Consider the following 12,246-nt stretch of genomic DNA (forward strand, 5'->3'; position numbering starts at 1 on the left):
CATAACTTGTAACTGATTAATTATTTATGTCTCCATTTCATTTAAGTGTGCCAGCAAGCTCCAATAACAGAGTCATTAAACTGATAAAACTAAAGCAATTCAGCCATTTATTAATGTTCAAGGATACAAAGATCATTTATTGTCTTTGTGCAACGAGTTAAAGTCTCATTCTGCTATCGAAACTATTCTGTGGAGGATGAGTTCAGGTTATTTAGGCAGTGGGAGTTTGAGCTAAATACTAACGACCGCATGCTAACGTGCTCACAACGACATCGCTAACATGCTGGTATAATGCATGTTGAGGTTGGTAGCATGCTAATATTTTATAATTAGCAATAAGCAACAAACAATCACTAAAGCCAGTAGGATTCATCATCTTGGGACAATGAATATCTGTACAAAATGTTGTGCCGATCTCGACCAAAAGCTAAAACCTTAAGCAATACACAATGCTGGAGTGAAATATACAAACACGGGACTACATCTACTCATTCAAATATAACGGTTTTTATTTAAGGAACACATTTAATCCACATCCTGTCAACTGCTAAAGACAACACAGACAGAGATCCACAAGCGGTGAATCATGACGCTGTTAACCACTCCTGTGGTGTGTCCCTGCTGACTAATGCTTAACTGACTGGAAGAGATGAATGTCATTTCTTTCAAGAAAAGAATCTGAAGGATAGTCCATTTTTACAACACCATAAACGGCTAAATTATACTGAATACACCCTCCATGAACATTTGAATCAGAGAGGGGATGGGCTGTATCTACAGATGCTTCCACGAGCTCGGCAATCCACGTTTACAACTTGTCAGGCGACGGCGTCTAGAAGGCATAAAGTAGAATTTTCAGAATTTCAACAGGCTCCATAAAAGTAAAGATACGACAGCGTGATGAACAGCAAACAAGGGCATGTTTTGGATTCGTTACAAGACGCTTACCCGTTCAGAAAGAGCCTTGCTCCTTCCTGCGGTCAATATCTCTCTTCAGTTGGCAGGTGGAACAGACTGGACAGCACAAGACTGTCATGAAGTCGTTGCACATCGAGCCCTGGAAACACAAGTTTGAGTGTGTGAATCTCTATTGGATGGGCTGGACTTTGTCTCAGTGTGTTTCGATGCAAGTGTGTACATAGATGACTAACTTAAGTACGTTTAGAAGTTTCTTTCAGGAAGAAGTTAAATCAGAGAGAGCGTCAGAAAGTCTGTCATTATATGAGCTGTCGTATACTTCATAAAAAGTGTGAGGCATTCGAAAGACAAATTAGTCTCTAAATTGAACCTGTTTTTCTATTTGATTTAATTTACAGCGACGTGTCAGATACATGGCGTGAGATGAATCTAATGGGTTTGGGAGATTATTACTGTTGTAGGGAACAAGAAGTTTCACACAGACCTCTCTACATCCACCCGTAGAGCCACACTGCTGTGTGTCTGAAATTCTAATTACACTTCTCTATTCTATATATTTCCCTTATTCTATATTTTAATACGGTATTACAGTTCCTCTTCAGGCCTCTAAAACTAAAACTAAAACTAAGGGACTCAAAAAGACGAAAAAGAAAGCAGAAGTAGTGAAGTTGTGGTATATTACTCTGGTTTAATCTTTAACTTTGTTGTTAAAGAATAAACCTTTGTGTGGCTCATAAACAGCAGCCATATCCAAGGTCAGATAAGAATGATCAGTCAACAATAAAAACTCGTATTTCCTGCTTTTTCTTTTCTTTACACTCAATAAAACAAAAATAATAGTTTTTTAACAATACTTTCTTAAAACTCTGCTCATTTTCTGTAGTATCACTGTACAACTGAAGGTAGTACTCTCATACTCAGTGTGACGGGACAATAATGTTGCCGTTTTACTACATTTATCAAAATATAAAAACTTACATTGATGTTGTATTTGGTCCTGTAGACGCTACGCATTGTCACGGTCAGACCACACAGGCAGCACTCGTCCATGGCACTGGCGATGGAGCAGCCGAGGCACGCGTAGCAGAACAGACCGTAGCAGCCTGAGTCAGAGGGAAGAGAAACACAATCTTGCATGTAATCTTAAATGTGCATATTTGTAATCAGATTTCCCAGAAATGAAAGAGGCCTCACAAGTTCCACAGTCATCGCAGAAATCACACAAGCCCGTCTGGAAGTCGGAGGGTGCGTATCTGCCTGGTTGGTTGGTCACAGCCATGATCAGGATGCAATCTCTGTTGGATGAAAAGAGTTTTGTCACAGATGTTTGTTCTTGTACTTCTGTATCTTCCAGCAGAAGAGATAAATATAAATGACATCTCTTTTGAACATCAAACAATAGCAGTCAAGCAGTTGTTAGGAGGTAAATCTTACCAGATGGTTGAAGGATGGTGAAACTGACAGAAGAGGCTCCTGGTCGACAGATTGAGAGCGAAGGCAGCGTGAGTCTTTAGAACGGAGACAAGCAGGTGACGAATGAGGCTTCGGACTTTATCAATGTTTACACACACACACACACAGAGGTCAATAACCACACCTACAGCGTCACACTGCAATTAACCTGAACTGCATCACACGCTTCTCTATTTACACATGTTGTCATTTTAGGTAACACACACACACACGCGCGCACACACCCATGCACACGTGTTTTAAAAAATAATTATAATTATAATTATTATTTGTTCATGAATTTTATAGTCAAGTGAATAACCCAATAAGGATCTGTGTGGTTATTGTTGCCCTACTGTGTTAACATCAGCCATATCCAAGGTCAGATAACAATGATCACACATTCAGAGCAATAAAAACAACTATTGAGAATTAAATTAAATTCAAAATACACCTTTAACAATGTTTTCTTGCCTGTGTTGTGGAGATCTACAGTAACACAGATGATTTTCAACCTTTGCTTTGGATTTATTTTGTCGATTTAAAGTTAATTTCCTCTAATTTAGCCTGCAGCATAGGTACTTTTACTTTTATACTTTGGGTACATTTAGCTAATGATACTACCGTTTTGAATGCAGGACTTTTACCTGTCCTGTTTTTGTTCTGTATGTTTTCTCAGGTAAAGGATCTGAGTATTTATTCCACCACTGAACAAAGGTGGTAAAACCTTTATTGTGTGTGCAGTGTCTCATTGAGTTATAAACATCGGGGTATACGGCTGACACACCTTGTCCTTATTCAAAGAGTACTACACAGACTCTGAACTGAGATCACCTTTAAAACAACCGAGGACACATGTCTCAAATTAAAATGTGATTTGGTGATTATATGAGCATGTTATTCTTGTAGAAATCATTAAAGAAACATGTCAAGCTTCATGCTTTTCTTAAATCCCTGCTATGCTCCTTTCAGACACACGGTGGCGCTGCTTCCCACAGACTGTCTGACACCTACTCTGGCTGTGTAGGAGAGCTTGTAATGACAACCTGACTGTAATGATATAGGCTCCTACATAATGAGCAGCTGTAACTAAACTCAGGAATAGGCATGATTTTCAATTTCCTACAGACTAAAGATAGACGTGGGCGAAATTACACCTAAATACACGAGGCTGCCATTAGCCTGCACTGCACAGCAGACCCCGCATACTTTCACCAGACAGAGCAGATCCAACAATTTATCAAACTTAAACCTAAATACTTATTTGCAATGCATATGTGTTTCTTAGACTAATTTCGGGACACTACAGTGTTAAAGGAGTTAAAACTTGAATGTATTTTCCAGCCTGACAGCCGTTTCATTAGTTAAATTATAATTTAGTGCCAAACAAATGTCAGAATATGTTCTTTTTTTTGCTGATATTGTTCCTTGTTGATATTTATGGTTGCTTGGTGATCATCTACTGCTTGATATCACAATCTTCTCCACAGATTTATACCTGCAGTACATCTCAGAGGCACATATTGTACTTTTTTAGTTACTTTTCAAATTAAGATTTGACATACTTACATATAGTATTGCACAAAATATGATGCATTATTATAGATAAACTTTTTTAAAACTCCGCAATTAAAGAAATACTACAAGTAAAAGTCCTGCATTCAAAAGTAAAACTGAATTATTACAACATGAGTAGTGAGTAGTTCTCCTTCTGAAAGAAAAAAGACATTTGATATGTTATTATATACAACATAACACATTATTGATACTGTTATAGTAACTAAAAGTTAAGATTAACATATAAACTTTATAGAATATGATGCACTGTTATAGATTACTACCCAACAGTTTTATATTTTAAGATTACTTATACGCTACGTACACATTAATGCATCAATAATAATAATCTGTTATATATGTTTAAGTACATTCTGCTAATTATATAATATTACTTAAGTACAAGACATTTACCTGTAAACAAGGTATTTTTACACAGTGGTTTTGTTACTTTTACGTCAAAGTAAATTAAGTAAAATGTCTGCATAGTTCCTCCACTACTGCATGTCAAAAAGGTTTAATCTTTAACAATGTGTTAAACTCATCATGAGTCTTTTTATGTTAAGTACAATACAATACAATTTCCCTCTGAAATGTGGAATATGTGAGTAGAAACATAAAAAAGCGAGTAAATATTAAATATACTTAGTTACTTCCCACTTTATTGCTACTACTTTTGTACTTTTACATACGTAACATTTGCTTTTGAAGAACTTAGATCAACATTTGTTGTTTTTAAATGTTCCCTATAAATAAATTGCCTTTGCTTTTACTTGTAATTAAGTATTTTTTTTAGAATGTGGTGTTGCTACTTATACGTAGAAATAGAAGGTTAAACCCTCCACTTTCTTTATTAGGGGTATATTCTTCACAGAGCTGAGGTTTTATGTGTTCGTGTTATTTCAGGGCAGCACTGATAGACATGCGCACAGCTGATGGAAGAGAGGAACATCTGCACTGACGTCACCCGCCCCCCCCCCTGAAAAAGCTGCCAATTTGAAGCTGCTGTCCGGGACTGGGACATACCCGGTCTCTGCAATGTAGTAAGGAGTAGCTCCACGCCAACTTTTGCTGGTGTTTGCATGCATTTTTCGTAAAAGCAGTGTGCCGTGGCGGTCTCTCTGAGGTGGCAGAACACCCTCTTGCAACCTCAACTCACTTTTTAAGCCACTCTGAGCCACCACCAAGAACACAAAGTCTAGATTATAAAGTCGATAGGCTGAAAATAGAACCTTCTGCTGGAGGAAATCCAAGACTTTGAAAAAAGCTGAATAACTGCTGTATTTTTTGTGACAGTGTCTGCTTTGAGATACTGTCTGAAGGGGAGACTCTCGCTGCAGTTTTAAAAAGGATGGCAGAGTCTAAAGGGAGATGAAAAGAGGAGAGCAGCAGAGGTTTGTGTGCGGAACTTCAGAGCTGCAGAAGCCTTTTGTCCTGAGCTCTGCCTGCACAGTTGGACTGGAGCTGACAATGAAGATGAGCATGGTAACTATGTGTTAACACTCCTTGTGTGTTGAGAATAGGACGATATCTTTCCGGTTGTTTTGTCGGAGCAGATTCGTGTGAGCATTTAAATCCTCTCAGGGAAGCATACTGTGTTTACAAAGCAGCATTTAGCCAGCTGTACTGCTTAATTTGGCGCTGCGAGTTCACAGAGTTTTTTTTTTTTTTTTTGGGGGGTGGGTGGGGGGGGGGGGGCATTTGCGTGGAGAATTTTGCACTTCAGGAAACATTTACGCACTGGAACTACATGTATTGCAAGCGTTACAGGTCCACATCTGCAGTCTGCCTGCTCGAAATAACTAACATAACTTCTTGACGCCTTTTGCAACAACACCAAAAACGCTTCAAAGCGATGTCAGGTGGTTTATTTTGATTTGCAGACGCCCTCCTTGAGGGCTGTATTTGAGGACCCGGTGTATGCATGCGGGCCAGCTGCCAACTGTCTGGGTCAGAGTGGCCAAGTAAGTAGCGCTGTCTGTCTGGAGTGCTGCAGCCTGAAGAAATCCACACAGAAATCCGCATCTCCAAAGGCTTGTCATCCGTGTTTGGAGCCCGGTCACTTTCATTGGACATCAGCCTTCTCTCACCTAGACCCGCTGACGTTTGTTTATAGTAGTCTAGTTTGCACATGCTGCCGTGAAGCGCGTGAGTGAGTAAAACCACAATCTGCACAAATTATATCATGTCGACTAGTCAGCACCGTTGGCGCTTTTTTTTGTGTGTGTGTGAAGATTTATGCATCCATTTTAATGTGGTTATTACACCGTATAGACTCGTTTTAAGGCCATTTAGTCATTAATATGTCACTCCAGATGAATATTAAATTAAGTGCAGTGGCACAAATCATGGGGATAAAGTCTGTGTTGTTCCTGGCAATTTGTTCTTCAAGTGTTCAAGTTAAATGTGTTGAGTGAGAGCCATGATACCAACATAAAACAAACTATAAACTATATATACTATATATATATATATATATATATATATATATATATATATATATATATTTAATTTTGTATTATATTTTCATTCATTCACCCCCTTCAACTATTTTCATTTAAGCTGCAGCGATTAGTCAATTTATCGATTTGTCGATCAACCGAATATGTATAAATGAGTAATTTTTCAATTTTCTTTTTGGTTCCAGCTTCATGAATGTGAAGGCATGCTGCTTGCTGTCATTTTAACTTTCGGTTTGGGACTGTTGGGTGAGATAAAAGAAGCAATTTGTCAGTTTGGACTGAAATCATAATTGATATTTTTTCACTTTGTGCAAATTATTAATTAGATTGAGAGAAAATCATCTGCAGATTAATCAATTAATAGTTTGGTCTGAAATGAGTGGAAATGCGGACCAGATGCCAAGGTGGAAACTTCCAAAATCTAAAGATATTCAAGCAGCATAGCCTCACATTTTACCATTGTTTCTTAAAAAAGATGAGTTTAGTTTAGTTTAGTTTTCTGTCAGTCAATGAATCGACTTATCGATTCAGCTGCACGACAGACAAGAACCTGATCAAGCGATGACTCCAGGAGATAAACGGTTATTTAACCTCTGATTGATTTCCTTCACAGGAATGCAGATGGATCGGTCAAGTCAAGTTTCCAATATAGAGCTTCCTGTTTGGAGTTACACCTGAGAGTGACTGTGTCTGATGGATTACTGTGTTTTCTACGAGCTGCTGACATGAATCCAGAGGCCAGTGAGATGTGGAAGCGCTCGCCTTCAGGAGAAATCTGAGACCTGGATGAGCCTTCGAGCACTACGAGAATATTTAAGTGAAGGAGACAAACCATGGACTTGTTACGGTGTGGCATCGGACCGATCGCGTGCTTTTAATTCGTTTGTAGCACCCTCTACCCTCCACCCCATGTCACATCTGTCCCTGAACTATGGAAATTTTGTGGAAGACGCTGACTTGGACACTGAGCCTGGTGGTGATGGCTGCTTCTGAATTTCAAAGCATCAACAGACTTTCACACAACTCTCAAGGTATGATGTCGACAGGTGGGCAGGAAGACGTTAACACCTTCTGTTGTATGTTCATTATCACATGTTGTTCCTTCTCTCTCCTGTACAAAGAGGAGTTCCTGTCCTACCTGCAGCACTACCAGCTGACTGTCCCGGTGCGGGTGGATGAGAGCGGAGAGTTCCTGAGCTACACTGTGAAGCACCATCGGCCGGGCCGACGGAGACGGGGGGCGGTGGACCCCATAATGGCACAGCTGCCTGAGTCAGACCCAGACCCCCCAGAGTCCCGACTCTTCTACAGACTGTCAGCCTACGGAAAGCACTTTCACTTAAACCTGACACTCAACCCCCACCTGGTGTCAAAACATTTCACAGTGGAGTATTGGGGCAAAGAAGGGCTGGAGTGGCGTCATAACGCGGTAGATAACTGTCACTATGTTGGATTCTTGCAAAATCAGCACAGCAGCGACCAGAGTGGCACTCAGCAACTGCAAGGGCCTGGTGAGTACAAACTTTTTTGTTATTATTCCCAGTGACCAGAGTTCACACTGCCGACCTCAAACAAACCCCAACACTAATGTCAGATAATATATACCGCGCTTGTGCTGCTCTTATGTCAGCCAATCTTTCAGACGCAGTGCCAAAGGATTAGACCAATTGTAGTTTGCTTAACAGAAACTTGGCTTCGTTCCACTTGGCACCCTGAGTCCGCAGGCAGCTTGGAGCGAGGTGATGCTCACGGAGAACAAACATCCCAGTGATCTGTTAGTGATAAGCATCAGGGCTTTTCTTTCCATTTGTGCGTTAAATATAACGCTTTATCCTCACATTTTAAAAACCAGTAGTTTGAGAGATCACATTTCTTCAGTTGAGCCTTTTTTTTTTTGATCTGTTAAATATTGTGTCTGAATATTACTCCCTGTGCTCTGTTCAAAAACAAAACTTGAGCAGCACTAACAAGGCATCTAATTATCCTGTCTGAGCTTTTAGTCCTCAGACTTAGTGACTGACAGCTGCTCTTTACTAATCAAGAAATTGGAAGACGTTTTAAAAGCTGTTATCCCTCCTTGGTTCAGAATAACTCTAAAGAAGGAAAAATTAGGCCCAGCTTCTTATTGGCAAACGTAATCATGTGAAGACAAACATGTAGCCAAATGTGTTGGCAAGACCCACACAGAGTATCATAAATTGAATTAGAAACAGCACCAAAAATGGACAAAACCGTGTCTGTATTTTTAATGTAATCAGCTGCCTGGATAGTTTGAGATCTTGACACCACACACTATTAAAACACTAAATTGTGTTTCTGTTTGCTTGTGATGAGATGTGTGGTTAATTGTTCTCACTGTAGGTCTTACAGAGCACAGTTAGTGTTTTCTACTCACCCATTTTGAAGGACTTCTCTCTGTTTAAGCTCCATGTGCAGCGTTCAATAATGTTTTTAATGTTGGTCTTGATGTTATTGATTGTTAGGGGTTCTTAAATTTGACTGCAGTCTAGTAAGTAATGTGTCGTACGTGCTTAAACATGACCCCATTAAGAGGAGGGGATCACATGCGGGGAAATGTTAGTTATTTAAAGGGGTACTTTAAAGCTATTAAAGGTGCAGTATGTCGGATATAGTTGCATCTAGAAGTGATGTTGCAGATTGCATCCAAGCGTGTCGGAGAATCTAGGGTGGCCTTCAGGTAACTTAAGAATGTGAAAAGACCCTCCCTAGAGCCAGCGTTGGGTTTGTCCATTCTGAGCTACTGTAGAAACATGACGGTGCATTCACTCTGTGAAGAGGACTCGCTTCCTACGTAGATATGAAGGCCTCCTCCCAAGCTAACAATAGTTTCAGGTAGTTTATACACTAATAACAACATAGTTATCATTATTATATTAGTATTAAGCATATTTGGGTATTTAGAAACGTGCTATATATATATTAAAAGTATTTCCAATAAATACTCTAAATCCTACACACTGGCCCTTTAAGTGTTGCATTTCCACAAGATGGGAAGCTTGCAAAAGACACATTAAAGAAAAATTAAAGAACGACTTTCAGTATTAAGAAATGCTGGATTCTAAATTTCCCATAATGCATCTCAAAAGCATCTTTGCCCAAGTATTTCAAGCTCTTGTAAAAATGTAAAGTCAGGTGTTAGATGATGTCCTCAGAGTTATATCAGCTAAAGTTGTCAGACTTAAGACATTTTCCTTTAGAGCAACATAAGAAATTCTACATGTGTGTGTTCAGACAGACAGAAAAGGGAAGTTTTGCTTCACATCATTTGCACAAATTTGACCTTTTGACCAAACATGCACCAATCACACAGACATTAGCTGTAAGCTGGCTCGTGTTGGGAATTTCTCCCCAGTAACTCCAGTTCACTCAGTTATTTCCCTGCAGTATGCCTCCATGTTCCTCTTGTCTCTGTAAATTAAGTAGATTTATAAATCCTGGAATGAGTGCAAAGTTTTCACTGAAGTTGAAACATAACATCACACGGACACGTCTGATTTCAGTTTGCACTACCAAGAGCATATTTGCATCTAATGGCGTCTTTCCTTTGACTTTGTCTGAGCACACAGTTAAAAGCGAACCGCCATGTGTAACATAGGACGAGGGCACCTTTAATAGAACGAAAGAGAAAAAGTCAAAAATATAAAACATGTACGTTGCTTTTTCCTGCATTTGTTGTTATGATTTATGCATTTAGCGACAATGCTTGCTTGTGTTTGTAACCCTGTTTCTTTCACCGATTTTCTCCCCCAACAAGCACGGTGTTATAACGACAGAGGAAGAGCAGTATTTGATAGAGCCATTAAAGAACACATCCTCCACCACCTCCGGTGAATGGAACCTGGAAGAAGCACAGCAACATGTTATTTATAAAATGTCTGCCATTCCCTCACCACAAGAGCATAGCCAGGAGTTCAGCTGTGGCATTTCAGGTTGGTGAACCTCCATCTGGGTTGGACTCTGTGTGGGTGGAACTGACGTAAAGGAATAACTATACATAGCAGGTTAGAGGAAGTGCTGGTTTGGTTCTAGGCCCAGGTTCTGGTAGACATGACCGGGCCTCTTGTGTGCTATAGTTGCTCCTGGCCTGGACACCTTTCAACCTGTAAGAAAAAGTCTCGCTCCAGCTTTCATAAAAAGGCCCTTCAGTGCATAAAGACTTCTTGGCTCTGACTTTTATAGAAGCACTAGATTCTATTTATAAAACCAACAATCGTGTTCAGATTTTAAGATTCAACTGTGTCTGATGAGATATGACAAATTGGAAAAGGAACCAGGTGGATATTTAGGTATTTGGGCCATGGTCTTATAAGAAACAGCAAAGGCTGTCATCGCCAGGAAGCTAGCATGCCCTAACATGTACCATCTTATAGCCTTTTCCCAGAGCATCTGGGTCATAAAGCAAAGGCTTTAGCTGCAAAGTTCAAAGGGGCAGATTCACTACGTGCATCTCGACTATACACAAACCAGCTCTCTCTCAACATGCATCATCACTTTTTGAAGTTCATAATTCACTAACACCTGTGTGTGTGTGTCTCCCTGTCGTCCACAGACCTTATTAAAAGCAGTGCACCCTGCCAGTTCAGCACACCTTCCCCTGTCCACTCGTCCCCCGTACCCCAAAACGACAGCGAGCAGTCGAACAGCACCCACAGACAGAGGCGCTCCGTCAGCTCCGAGCGCTTCGTGGAGACGCTTGTGGTTGCCGATAAAATGATGGTCGGATACCACGGACGCAAAGACATTGAGCACTACATCTTGTCTGTAATGAATATTGTAAGTTTGATCCTACTTTTTGGTCGTGTTGTTGTCTGCCGCAGCGTTGAACATACAATTCCTCCATTGTTGCCTGTGTAGTTAATGGATATCCAGTGGTGGAATGTAACTAAGTACATTTGCTGCACTAAAGAACACATTTGAGGTACTTGTACTTGTAAGAACTTTTGACTTCTACTCCACTCTTCTCTCCACTACATTTATCTGACAGCTTTAGTTACATTTCTGATTTCAGATGATATTTCTTGTCCCCTTCCTGTTCAGTGAAAACCACGTATCTCCAAATTTAGTGTAAAACTGAAGGATTCTTTGTGTTGAGAAAATGCTTCTACTATCAAGCTTAATAAACTATTTACTATCTTGGATCAGCTGGAAATTCATCTTCACAAAGACACAATGACTACAAATATGATGATCTTATAGAATATGATGCATTTCTGTAGATTAAACTACACAACAGAATATAAAGGTATATAAAGTGTATAATATAAACATCTACAGCAGTAAAATGCAACATAGACTTTAATTCAACAGTGATATTAATCCAAAAACATCATAGTGACACTGACAGGAAACATTTTGCTGCACGATGAGTACTTTACATTATGCAGATACATACTTTATTTACTTATGTAAGGTTACGCATGCAGGACTTTTCGTGTAGTGGAGTTCACAGTGTGGTATTGCTATCTGAATACTTCGTCCACCACTGTGCATATCTACAGTAATGCTATACAGTGCCTGATGGTTCATTAGATTACATGTTGTGACATATGGACACAATTTGTCTGACTTTGTGTCTTTTCTTCTTTTCTGGAGGTCAGGTTGCCAAACTTTACCGTGATGCCAGTCTAGGAAATGTTGTGAACATTATTGTGACCCGGTTGATTGTTCTGACTGAGGATCAGGTAAGAAAAAAACTCCCTAACCTTGAATCATCCGTGCAGTATTATCAAAGTTATTATTACCGTGAGCTCTTTTGTTTTACAGTGTCTGTAGCTTCACCTGTAGTGAGTGTATAACTGATACGCCTGGCGTGAGTGAGCTGCCGTATTTCATGCTG

General features: G+C 39.8%; 2 protein-coding genes across 2 annotated transcripts in view; one reads left to right on the forward strand and one right to left on the reverse strand.

The window, feature by feature from the left end:
• Window positions 1-491: 491 nt before the first annotated feature.
• plac8.2 (placenta associated 8, tandem duplicate 2) lies at window positions 492-6,060 on the reverse strand. The gene is made up of 6 exons (XM_029445188.1): window positions 6,018-6,060; window positions 2,354-2,426; window positions 2,113-2,213; window positions 1,897-2,021; window positions 949-1,057; window positions 492-832 (listed from the first exon to the last, which is right to left on the reverse strand). Exons 1-5 carry the CDS (start codon window positions 6,058-6,060, stop codon window positions 953-955), a joined length of 447 nt encoding a protein of 148 aa, XP_029301048.1. The 3' UTR covers window positions 492-832; window positions 949-952.
• Window positions 6,061-7,143: 1,083 nt separating this feature from the next.
• adamts6 (ADAM metallopeptidase with thrombospondin type 1 motif, 6) overlaps window positions 7,144-12,246 on the forward strand; it is a 54,372-nt gene continuing 49,269 nt past the window's right edge. The window contains 6 exon segments of the mRNA XM_029445413.1: window positions 7,144-7,420; window positions 7,511-7,866; window positions 7,868-7,900; window positions 10,165-10,339; window positions 10,960-11,183; window positions 12,008-12,091. Of these exon segments, the coding sequence (XP_029301273.1) occupies window positions 7,321-7,420; window positions 7,511-7,866; window positions 7,868-7,900; window positions 10,165-10,339; window positions 10,960-11,183; window positions 12,008-12,091 (972 nt within the window). The 5' untranslated portion in view covers window positions 7,144-7,320.

Source organism: Cottoperca gobio, chromosome 12, assembly GCF_900634415.1.
Source record: "Cottoperca gobio chromosome 12, fCotGob3.1, whole genome shotgun sequence".
NCBI lineage: Eukaryota > Metazoa > Chordata > Actinopteri > Perciformes > Bovichtidae > Cottoperca > Cottoperca gobio.

Bases quoted from the DNA above. Each gene is read 5' to 3' on its own strand.
- plac8.2 (XM_029445188.1), bottom strand. From the start codon at position 6,060: ATGTGCAAACTAGACTACTATAAACAAACGTCAGCGGGTCTAG. The intron at 2,427-6,017 runs GTGAGAGAAGGC...TCCGTTCTAAAG, and splicing joins ACAAACGTCAGCGGGTCTAG to ACTCACGCTGCCTTCGCTCT. The intron at 2,214-2,353 runs GGTAAGATTTAC...TTCATCCAACAG, and splicing joins TCACCATCCTTCAACCATCT to AGATTGCATCCTGATCATGG.